Below are 12,806 nucleotides of genomic sequence, written 5' to 3'. Positions count from 1 at the left end.
AACAAAAAATGATTAATAGAAATATTTCACAAAGATAGTTCACAAGATAAATGTGTTATATGACTTTAACTAAGCATGCATGATCACGGGTCACCCAGATGGACAAAGTCAAATGTACAAAACTCAATACCTCTGGATAGAGTGTAGGAGTCAAATACACTGAAGTGGTTTTTCCTACGTGCATACCGCAGCCCCTCCACTCCGTTCCATTCAAATGTAGCCGAGTCTCCTGTAGGGAGGGATGTGTATTCAGATCAAAAGGTAAGTATTTCATAGAGTACTTGTAATGCATATTCAATATGTTGGTCAAGCAAATGAGAGAGAGGACGACATACATCCACAACAGGCATAGTGTAGTGGACTGCACTCACCTCACTCCTATAATAGAATTAAATGAAAAACTGTGAGCTCCTATATGCAGCGGGACTGTGGTGTATATTGGGGCATCAAGCAAGATACGCACATCAAGAGAAGCCTAAACATATATAAATGTGTATCAGTATAGTGGGGTAAGTATAAAACTGCCATCCTATCTAACGTTGATACTGGGGGTCAACTCTCACCCATAACAGTGGGGTTCTTTGCCTCCGATTTGACGCGCCCAAAGGCCCCTCCAGGGCAGGCAGGTCCCCACCAGGATGGCCCTCAAGTTCTCCCCACCACAGTCCCGCTGCATATCTCTCATTTGCTTGACCGACATTTTGAATATGCATTACAGGCACTCTATGAAATACTTACCTTTTGGTCTGAATACACATCCCTCCCTACGGGAGACTCTGCTACATTTGGATGAAACGGAGTGGAGGGGCTGCGGTATGCAGTAGGAAGAACCACTTCAGTGTATTTGACTCCTACACTCTATCCAGAGGTATTGAGTTTTGTACATTTGACTTTGTCCATCTGGGTGACCCGTGATCATGCATGCTTAGTTAGTCACATACCACATTTATCTTGTGAACTATCTTTGTGAAATATTTGTATAATGTATTAATCATTCTTTGTTTCTGTTCTTTTTTTTATATATACACCAATACATTGAATGACCTATATATCATCATATAAAATGAAAGTGCCTTTGCGTCCATATCCTGAAGAAGGCTTGTAGGCGAAACGCCACGTCAACTTTTATATGTGTATAGCATCTCAATGTCACTTTATAGGTAGTAGGTGTTCACCTATGACTTTAAACTAACTGTACTCATTACTTTTAAAACTTTGCATTAATAAATCATTTTCTATTTTTCTTACTCGTTTTTGCGTGAATTTTCATTGCACCGCTAAAGTCCCATATCCTGTATATACATCGCTCATAAAGGCATAGTCTACCTTTTGCAAAAAGGAAACCATATTAACAAAAAAAAAAGTGTATTCAATTTTTGCTTGAAGTCTGCAGAGCATTGCAACTGTCAATGCATCATGGGTACAATACGCAAGCTTCTGCATTGTTTACATCTTAGCCCCAGATCCTTACATAGATACAGACCCACTGTTATAGAGCTATAGGAAGTAATCAATGGACTACAAATGCAGTGACGTCCTCTTGCACTCATTGGGTTCTGTGAGTGCCTCTGCCACGGTGTAGCATGAAACATGGTCACAAAGGTGGCCTAAGACTTTAACGGGCACTCTCTCTGACAATAGTGTTATTAAAATCAGGTTACTTTGTATTTCTTTCTTGTCCATTGAGGCACGTAGGAATTCAAAAAGTCAGTTTATACTGCTGCCTACAGGAAATTTGGACACTGGCAAACATATTGGAGTCGGCACCGACATAACCCCACTTCTACCCAGCATGCCTCAGTTTTTTGTTGGTGTTCTATGAGACTAGTCTTTTTCTTAAGCGCTGCTGAAAAAAAATTAAACTTTTTTATTTTTGCTAGCCTTCAATTGCTTAGTGGATTTATTTTTCCCTTGCAGTGGTTTCAATCAAGACTTTTGCTACACTGCTGCTTGAGATGGTCTGTACATAGCCGCTATCCAGATGAACCACTCCTTACCACTAGCTTTGGAGACCATACCCTGCTGGATTAAACATGTGGGGCTAGCCTCTGCAATGTGGTGTTGTCCCGAGCCATTGCCCAGCTTCAGGTGTGACCTTGTTCTTGTTTAGTAAGACTGGTGCGGTAAATTATCAGGAGCCTACCTCACTATTTGCACAAGGGATAACTTTTTAAAATTTCCCACCACTCGGCTACTGGAGCACCTCGCTTGGAAAGGTTCTATGCACACCAGTGCCCTTCCCCGAGTCTGTCCCTGACCATTCTAAGCTCTTAAATAAAACCAGGGTTGGGACCCATGTTACCACTTCTGAGTCACGTTTAAATAGTCTATTTCTAAAGAGAGTTTTTGAGGCACTGCAGACTCCTGCCATTGACACAGGTTTAAATCTTATTGATGCAGTGCGTATCACTCTGCATCTGGATAATGAGCCCACTGTTCCAAGCCTGGGATCTTTAGGGCTCCGACAGCTGCAAAGACCTTTTTGCTTCACCCGCTGTTTGAGTCATTTCTCTGTGCAGACTGGACACATTCTGATAGGGTATAAAAGAATGGCAACCAACCTAATTTAGAACTAGCTTTTGAAGTAAGGCACACATGGTAGGGCATTGCCTAGTACAAACCAACAGAAAATTCCCCAGCATACTTACCAGCTAGCCTCCAAATAAAATAAATTGACACTAACAATTTACCTTAAAAGCAGAGGTTTTGGTTGCACACATTTGCAAATATATGTGAAAGCCACACTGCCTCGCCAAGTCTACCCTGAAGTGTGTTCCCAACTCAAATTTTGGTCTCTGAAGTTAGAGCATATATAGCAGTGACTAAATTAAGGGCAAGTATATCTGGAGGGAGCCCATTCCTCAAAGGCGCAGGAACATATACGAAAAGGCCAGCAAGAGCAGAATGGCAGCTGAAGGTTTCCAATGTTTCCACCATTGATGTAAAAGGTCCTCTTTACTATGTTGGTGGTAACTTTAGTTGGTCAATGTCAGAAGGAGTGGTTTCCTTTTAAAAGGGATCCTTCCACTGCTGATGTAGGCTCCCATATCATGTAGCTGAAGCAAATGTCTGGAGCATTGTGCTTTAGTTGTGATGGTTTGTTACAGGGTCTAAGCTTGTACATGGTATTTTGGCTGAATAGTTGGGATGCTGATGCTAGGTAGAAGGAATTTCTGACCCAGGGGTTGGGATGTGTGGGACAGGTCCCACCCTTCTGTGATTTTTGGCTGGTCCTGTGTATTTTTTTTTTTTTTGCATAACGGAGACATACTGGATAGAGGCAGGGTAATGAGTGGAACTGGCTTACAATGATTTTATTTGCTAGTGTCCCAACTTCCTGGAGTCGGCTGTATAACCCGTTTTCTGAATTGCTGTGTTCCTCAATGAACACCCAAGAAAAGGTTTACGGTAAGTACAGAAATGTTTTGTGTGTGTGTATATGTTGGCCCACCTAAGTATGCAGCTGCGGTCGGTAGGCAAATAGGTTAAGCATACACTCTGAGAAAGTATATTTACCCTTTTAAGTGTGTTCATTTTTTTGTTGAGAGGACATTTTTTTCTGGTGCTCATCAGCATCATGTCTGACAGTGGAATGTTTTGCCATCTCGTTCATATTCAGTACAAAACCAACACATATACATATTAAAGAATACTCCACCCCGCCAGCAATATAACAAATCTGCCTTTTGATCACTGAGACAGTCTGAAGGTGACATCGGATGACAAAGATAAATTCTTAGCAGATATAAAAATATCAAATAAATCCAATTATGTTATATTCAAAAACATTGAAAATATATTGTTTTTACGGTTGTGGGTTTAGTAACACTTTAAGTAAATCGGTCTGTAGTTGCAGTAAAGCATGCTTGTTATGCTCTCTGTGGAACCTAAGGGGTTAACCCTCCACATTGTGTAAAAAGATTGCTTGATCCTCTGTGCACAGATCCTCCCTTCTTTCCATTGTCCCCTGTTAATTTCCTGCTGACACAGCCTATGGCGTCAGGCTGCACATGCTCAGTTTGGTGTGTATTGCTATTGTTCCCCTTGGGAGAGTGGCCCTGTGCTGATCACATGCAATCAGCACTGTCCAGACAGAGGGTCAGGGCTCTTGCAGTCTCATAGCGCAGTCATAAAACTACAAACTTTAGGCTAGGTTTTCACTAATGCGACTTGTCATGTGACTTGGGACTGCAAAGTCGCATGACAAGTCGTACCCCATGATTTCCAATGAGTACCGTTCATATCTGTGCAACTTTAAGTCACAGCAACTTCAAAGTAGTCATAGTCCTCAAGAATACACTGGCGCATCAAAAGTGTGTGATTTTGGGGTTGCATTAGTGGAAACAGCCTCAACCAGTGCTTGACTGAACACGGATACAAGTCACAAGACTACTCTAAATGCTGATAAGAAAATGTATTTAGCAGTTTATATTTACTAAAATAATTGCATTTCCATGTTCTGTGTACTCTGGGTGACCAGATATAGTGAATGCAGGGTCCTGGGTTTAGTAACACTTTAACTCCCTGAATATGCCGTGATATCAAGCCTTTCATTTCCCCTGCATAGCAGACCTTAAGCTGAGAGAGGGAAAGACGGAAATCTGAGCCTAACTGGTCCTACAATACTGCACAGTCTTGACGCAATCCATTTTTGCTGAATGAACATGCTTTATAGGGAGGGAAGTGTAGAGGGATGACAACACCAGTGTGCTCACACCCTTATTTCTCAGTCAGAGGTCTGAGGTTGGCTAGTTAACTAGCAAGCTATATTGCTTATTTGCTGTGAAGAATGAGGTTACCAACCTATGCAACATTTACAGCCGGTTCACACTGGGGAGACTCGTCAGGCGACTCAGCCGCCTGACAAGTCGCGTCTCATTCTATTCAATAGAACAGTTCTAATAGGAGCGACGCAAGTCGCTCCGACTTAGAAAAAGATTCTTGTACGACTTTGGGGGCGACTTGCATTGACTTCTATGCAGAAGTAATTTTGCAAGTCGCCTCTGAAGTCGTCTTCAGGACGCCTTGCCGAGTCGCCCCCGAAGTCGTGCTGCCCCAGTGTGAACCTGCTCTTAGGAGCACAGATTAAAAAGTCCTGTGCTGTCCTTTTTACCCATCATTTTTATCCTTTTTTTTTTTATTGAGATGTGGCTGAATGCAGTTATGTGCACAGGAAATAAAATGCAGTCACAAGATCGTGTTCCAGTGTTATTTTGGCAGCAAATTTTCAGTCTTAGGACTAAAATGGCATTTTAGTTTTACTCCCATTTTAGTCGTATTTAGTCAACTAAAATCTCCAGTACATTTTAGTTAACTGAAACTCATTTTAGTCCTCTAAAATTGAATGGGTGTAATTAAATTGTAATGCGTTGGTTAACATTTCTCTACAATTTCCAAACTCATTTTATACTGCTGGAGTGAAAACTCGAATATGTTATTATCTATTGTATTGAGGTATGAACATGCACTACAGACCAGTGTTAATTTTGAAGTAAAATTTCAATTTAGTTTTAGTCTGTTTTTTGACTAAAATGGGATTTTAGTTTTAGTCCCATTTTAGTTATCTCAATTGTTATAGTTGTATTTTAGTAATCTAAAAAGTATTCATTTAGTCAACTAATATGTTTTGGTCGATGAAATTAACACTGTTGTGTTCTTTACTATTCCCTTTCTCTTCTCTGCAGGTATTTAATTATCCACCTCACTTGAATTCACCTATGCAAAGACAGACCTGCTATATTGAAATTTTTTTTATGTATATTTTTTTTCTTTTGTCCACCTTCCATCACAAAAAAGGTGCTCAACACAAGTTGAGGGCAATTTTTCCCTCAATTCTTCCTTTCTGTAGCTACCACTGGTTCAAGCTAAAAATCACTTCATCTTTTTAGGACACACCTATCCATTTTCCACTGTGAATGAGATCCTTGCAACAAGATCGGGAAAAACAACTGTACTTATTTATATTAAAAGTTTGTAATTTTTTTGTATTTTTTTTTTTTTGTAAGTTTTTTTTTTTTTTTACATTTTGTGGAGGACGTAGCTCAACAGATGAGCAGAAAATTGGATTGGCACTTGGATTTGAGATTGACATGAGGGATAGGACAGTATTTCTGTCAATATGCCTCAATGCAGATTCAACTGGTGCTATGCGTACAAGATTGTGCCTCAGTCAATTGGTGCTGTTAAGTTGCGGTGCTTTTTGAACAGAACACACTGGAACGTCTAGGTCCATTGTGTCGGTGAAATGTGTGCTTAATTTATTAATGACTTCTGTACCTATGTTACCAAAGTACATTCTCCTCTGTTTCTAGTAAGATGACAGGTGTTGGTCTGTCTGCTCAGAGAATAGAACGCTCCTCCCTATTTTTGTTGTTGGTCTCCCCTATTTCCCAGATGATATGGCAGCTATGTGTGTGTGTGATTGAAGCAGTAGGAATGGTTTACCGCAGGTTATTAAGGCGCAGTAACTGTTGGGCCTAGAGTTGTTTGTAGATGTAAAATGGTTTATGTAAGTTATGAATTTAAAGACTGATTTTGTTTTTCAAATACTTGATTACTTTTAAACATAATTTAAGCTAAATTGCATACATATGCTTATATTGTAAATGTGTGTATATTACATTTGTGTATAGGTACATATTTATATGTATATAGATATTAACATATATCAAAGTATGGTTATGCTGTTATGCTGTCATGCATCTGAAACATCTCATTTCAACTTGTATCAGGGCCAAACGTGTACAATCTCTCTTTAGAACAAGGTCTTGTTATTCACATAACTGAGAACTGTAGCTGAGCTTGACTTTGAAGTCACTTTTTAATTCTAATTCATAGAAACACATATTAGAAAAAGGGTTACAGTTTTTTAGCAGGCTTTGGGCTATAATGCAGACCCCGTGAACCTAAGACATGTATATTTTACTCATTTTGAAAACCCCTTTCCCTTCCCATCAACATTTTAAGTTATTTTTAAGTTTAAGTTATGTCAAGTTTTTTTTTTTTTTTTTTTTTTTGTTTTTTATTTCCCCAGATCGAATTACTGACAGCTTGTCAAATGTTCTTGTCACCATCTGATTTGAAGGATACATGTACTTTATGACCAAGTGCTCTTGTCCTCTCTGCCCTACCTTAAATTTGCCCATCCTTCCTCTCCAAAGATGCATATTTGCTTTTATCCGACGGCTGTTTCCTTGTACTTGTTTACATCCAGAGCTATAAGTATTGCAATCCTGATTCCATCTGTGCAATACAGCCTAATATACTTCTGTGGGTCTGAGTTGTGTTATGTGCTGGTGCAGCTGAGAGAGCGAGACTCACAGAGCTGGACATAAACAAACATCAGAGGCAGTGGCCTTCAGATTCAGGGTTCGTTGGGTTAGATCTGTGGAAAGGGGCTAAAAGGATACGCACAGTTTGTTTTAAAGTGCACTTATCCATTTAAAAAAAATATCACTGATATTGGGGAAAAGTTTAGCATTTCAGGTTTACATATTCTAGCTGTTTCTTATATCTGTGTTTTTTTGTAGCTCTTAATGTCTGAAAGCTGGTTAATCCCTAAACACACAATCCTAATCTTACCTTGTAAATGTTGGTCCGAGAAGTAGCAGATTCATCTAGCCTTTCCAGATTTTACAAGTACTAAACAGCTTTCTTAAAGCTCTTGTCAGCATAATTTGTGGGGATTTTTGTTTGTTTTTTTACCTTCAGCTCCCTGCAAGAAAAATTGTGTGCTTGCCTCTCCAGTACTATGCAGATGGAATTGACCATGAGTCTATGCCTTCTTCCAGGGGTGTAAAATTACTTATCTGTCGCTGCCCTCTGTTTTAACACCAGCCCTTGCATAACTACTTTGTTCTGTAGTGACACGGGCTGGTGAATGGAACCACAGGGAATAGTTGAGGGCTATGCAGACTGTTCAGTAGCTATAAGGCCCCATTCACATGCGGCAATTAATTGCATGCCCTGTGCAGGGCTGTTTTTTACCAGCACGTGGGATGCACAGGTGCTGCATGCATCCATTGTTTATTGGGATACACAGTTGCTGTGTCCAAATGTGATGTGCAGCTCGCCTTGTGTGCATTCGGGGACATGCACCTGCATGTTGTATTGGGACACGGCAGCTTTTTCCATGCTGCCACACGTCCCAGTGGACCGAAGACAAAAATCTGCTTTAAAATTGACTAGTGTGTATTGGGTCTAATTGCCCCATGTGAACTGGTCCTTCATATTTCCAACTTAGTCCTGGAGAGGTAAGTATTAATGAGTATTCCCACTGTGGTAAACGAAAGAATGGAAGCTTTTACTTTAACGCAAGCTTTAGTCTGGCAACACTAAGAAATTAAAAAATGGAAACCCGAACTGAGCGAATATAGAGGCTGCCATTGTAGCTGTCAAGCTGATCTGCCTAACTTAAAGGCACAGACCTTGAAAAAGAATGCAGGTCAAAAGCGCTGACTTTCTAATCTGCATGCTTGTTCTGGGTCGTTGATTCTTAGGGCTTGTTCATACTTGCTTTGAAGAGGGATCTGCATTCAGGTCATGAGGAGGTGTTGTATCTCCTCACTTCCTGCCTTAATCCCTTGAACCTGGAACTAGCTCATACATTGGATTACCTTGAAATCCCCAGAGCGTACAATTCTACCTTGGTCATGAAGCAAAGATTTGTGGCCATGGCGTGTTTACACCTCCGGTCGCTGTCTCTGCAGCAAAAGAAGGTAGTGGTTGGGACGCAGTAAAAACATGGCTCAACCTGCCCCCCGCTGCTAGTTTGACTGAGTCCTAAAAGTATTACGTTTACAGTAATATTGAACCCAAAAGAAAACATTTTATTATATTGCAGCTTACCAATTTATAGATTTGATGGCTGCATTCAGTTTCTTTTTTTTTAGGCTTTCTTCTATTTTTATCTGGTGATTTGGCCAGGAAGTCTCTTATTTTTCAAAAGAAGCTTTCCCGCAGAATGTACCAGTCAGAGGTGAGGCAAACTCTATCAGGGGTGCTTACAATGATTAGCTTTTACTTATGTAAAATCTTTATCCCAAAAATGAAAATGTTACTGTAACTGCTTATGAAGTGTTAGCTGGAGTTTAGCATCAAGTGTAACTTTTAGATGGATTTAGATACACTAATACTTTAGGGTCAGAATCCCATTAATGTGGGTGTTGCCGTACCAAACTATACATGTGTTAGTGCAATGTCACCTCATTCATTTTATATGTCAGTATTAACGCACCAAGGCAAAGGACCTACAATGTGTGGCATTCCTGAAAGGCTCAGGTGCGGTTTGAGCTGTGATGGGGTGTGCTGGTAACACCTTACCATTGGTACATCAACACCACACAGATGGAACTCTGGCTGTAGATTTAAACCGTCCACATTGCTTATACGATGGTGAATATGATTTTCTTCAGGCTTGTATTTGCACGCTAAGATTAAAAACCTGTGTGTTTAGCGATTACAAACTTGTCTACATTTGTATCCCTTCGTTCCTTCCTGCACAATTTCCCTTCAGTGCTGCTGTTTGAGACTTAGAAAATGACAGCCCTGATTTTTACCACTTTAAACTGGCGTTGCTAAAGGGGACAAATTACAGCTTATAAGGTTTATTTAGGATCTCACCCTTCATAATGTCTTGTTTTTTTTTGTTTTTTCTACAGACCTGCTGCTTGGTTTTGCTTAATTTATGTCTTCAAGTTTTTTGGTTTGTTTTTGGTGTCGTACACATTATATTCTTAGTCTTAACGTGTTCAGCGCCCAAAGTCATATTTACAAGACTAATGCAACATACATTTTCCTCTTCATATTTTTAATTGAAAGCAACAGTTTTTATTTCATTTCTCAGCACAGTTTAGTCATTTTTAAATGTTTGCATGTTGATCATGCAGCCTGGTAGAGAGATGTTTGGCATGAATGGAATGGATTTTAATATTAAACAAGATTCTTATCTTGGAAGGTGCTTCTTCCTAAATGAAAGTGTTTGTCAGGCAATATTTCCTATAGTATTTTATCTAATAGGATGGTGCTTTTAAATTATATGCCTGTAAATGAGCTTTCGTTTTTCTCCTCCAGTATACTTGCTGGCACACAGTTACAGATGCAAGTATTAGTAGGAATGAAAATATTACTAACATCAGTGAATTTCATTGTCCATGACATGACATCCTGGAAGAGATAGATATGCAGTGGAAATATATGTATTACCGTCCAGCAGTTGTGAAAATCCTAACATGCTAGTGCTTGGTTCCCCAGCATCTGGAGATTCATGTTGCATATGGCTGGTCTACATATGTATATGCCAAACTCTGCTTTAAACACTAGTCAGAACTGCTCATGAACGAAATTTCTGTTCAGATTTAACAAGCTGGTTAGGCAAAGGAATTGAAATGATGATTTAGCTTGTTTAGTTAAGGGACCACAAAGAACAATTTTCCATAGGAAGCAGTCAGAAATCTATTGGCAGGTGTGATTTTAAAAATCTGCCTGCCGTGTGTGACTGCAGTTTGCACAATGCATTTGCTGTTTGCACTACCACTGATTACGCATGAGTTTATCTTGTCCATTTCTCAAGATTCTGGTGGCATAAAGCACATTACCACACAAATACCCCCATGTGGAGTCAAAGAACCGTTTACTTCAATGTGTACCCATATCACTTTTCTCATACAGTCTCATTTGCGCATGTGGGACGTGAAGGAAAATTGGTTGAGGAAGGTGAACTGAATATGAGAATAGATGAAGTGAACCTACATTCACTTTAGATGTCTTGTCACGGGCAAGAGACTTCAGCCATCCAAACAGGCAAAGTATTTAAAATATTGGTTTACATTTTATTAAATTGGGTCCATTACCACTTTGCAATGGACCCACTGTCTTAATAGTTCTTTATACAGCTGAAAGTTCCTCCCGGAATATAAAAATTGCACTGTTATATTTTCTGCTGTGCGAATGGAGTCATATGGAGTGAGCAAAATTCAGTTGGGATCGGCCATGAGAATCACTTGTACATGGGCTGTTGTGAGAAATGAAAAAATATCATGCATATGAAACAAAACAAAAAGATTCCTCATAACAGAAGGTCAGAGTTTGCTTCCTTGCACAAGACCAGGGAGCTGGCTTTGATTTTTTTTTTCCTGAAAATATTTAGCATACGGGTTCAACCTTCATAAGCTAGCCAGATTTCTGCATTCCAAAGCTCACTGTGCTAAGAGAGTTTAACTATGTTACTGGCCTTAATAACCTGCTTGAAATGACATTCTAAAACTGTTCAACAATGAGTGTGTGGATTTAATAATATAAATCTCTATATAAATATATAAATATGGGTGCTTGGCAGTTTGTATAATAGAACTCAATTTGGTCTATTTTTCGTCTTGCCTTAGGAGGACATTAGAATAAAACAGATGTTTGTAAAAACACTCTTCAAATTCTTTCTTGCATAGTAATTATTTTGATACTTGCCCTTATGCCTTGTAAAACGTTTCCATCTTCTATCAACTGTTTTACCTTCATTTTTGTGAATCGTTGCTTTCAACACTTTGAAAAGTGATATTAAAAGTTTAAAAAAAAAAATTCAAAAAATGTCTGCTTCTTTTTGTTTTTATATTTGTTTGACTTTATGCTATATCTAGCAAGCAGAATTATAGAAAATCTCCTGTGCAAAGGCCGGGACAGTTGAACATTTTTAAATACTGTGGTTCCTTTTATTCTTATGATGCACTTTACTTTATATCAGGGCTCAAAATTTCAAGTCCTGAGCTACTAGCCAGGCCTCAAGGGTTACTCTCCACCAGTTGCCCCACCCAACCCCTACCATGCCCCGCCCAGAATCCCACCCTCATAAATTATCTCATGAAATGACACTTGAATGTTTTATGCAGAATTAAGTTATAAAAATAAACAACTTTATCTGTGTCCCCAGTGCAGCCACGTGTCTGCCAGTGCAGCCACGTGTCTGCCAGTGCAGCCACGTGTCCGCCAGTGCAGCCCTGTGTCCGCCAGTGCAGCCCTGTGTCCGCCAGTGCAGCCCTGTGTCCGCCAGTGCAGCCCTGTGTCCGCCAGTGCAGCCCTGTCTTCCTAATGCAGCTTTGTCTTCCCAATGCAGCCCTGTGGCCCCAATGCAGCTTTGTCTTCCCAATGCAGCTTTGTCTTCCCAATGCAGCTTTGTCTTCCCAATGCTGCCCTGTGTCCCCAATGCCTATCTGTGTACTGTGTAGGCCCGTAGGAAAGGAGAAAGAGGAGAGACGCTGCCGCCTGGTTGATCAGCGCGCAGGGAACGGCTTTCATTTCAATAGCTGTGTTCCCCCGCCGCGTGCCAAGATATACAGCCCCTCCCCCTTGTCCGGGCACTTTGATAGACAGATCACCCATCCAATCCTGGGACGGGTGATCTGTCTATCAAAGTGCACGGACAGGGGAGGGGGCTGTATATGACGGCGTGCGGCGGGGAACACGGCTATTGAAATGAAAGCCGTTCCCTGCGCGCTGATCAACCAGGCGGCAGCGTCTCTCCTCTCCTTTCTCCTTCCCTACTATCGCTCCGAGTCCGACAAACCCAGGCTGCCGGCGATGCACCCAAACAGGCAGCCCACACGCCAGCCCTCAAAATCCACTCGCAAAATGCGAGCAGGCGAGTGGATTTTTTGAGGGCTGCTTTATATACATATGCATGCTTCCAGTTGTCTTTTAAGATGCTTTATTTAGCATTGTAAATAGATGCGCTAACCACATATTGCGGTAACAACCCTCCGAACGCTTTAAAAGGTGGTTTCCTTTTCTGCCCTGGTCTTGAGTTTCTTGCACAATTT

At 40.4% G+C, this 12,806-nt stretch overlaps 1 protein-coding gene across 3 annotated transcripts in view; it reads left to right on the top strand.

Moving 5' to 3' along the window:
* DOT1L (DOT1 like histone lysine methyltransferase) overlaps nt 1–11,580 on the top strand; it is a 240,690-nt gene extending 229,110 nt beyond the window's left edge. For all 3 annotated transcript variants that reach the window (XM_040323288.1, XM_040323279.1, XM_040323296.1), the window contains one exon: nt 5,685–11,580. In XM_040323288.1, coding sequence (XP_040179222.1) covers nt 5,685–5,692 — 8 coding nt within the window. In that variant the 3' untranslated portion in view covers nt 5,693–11,580. The remainder of the gene's footprint in view (nt 1–5,684) is intronic.
* Nucleotides 11,581–12,806: the final 1,226 nt, after the last annotated feature.

This window comes from Rana temporaria, chromosome 1 (genome assembly GCF_905171775.1).
Source record: "Rana temporaria chromosome 1, aRanTem1.1, whole genome shotgun sequence".
Taxonomy (NCBI): domain Eukaryota; kingdom Metazoa; phylum Chordata; class Amphibia; order Anura; family Ranidae; genus Rana; species Rana temporaria.
Note: the sequence above shows the minus strand (reverse complement) of the source record. Positions and strands in the feature narration are given on the sequence as shown.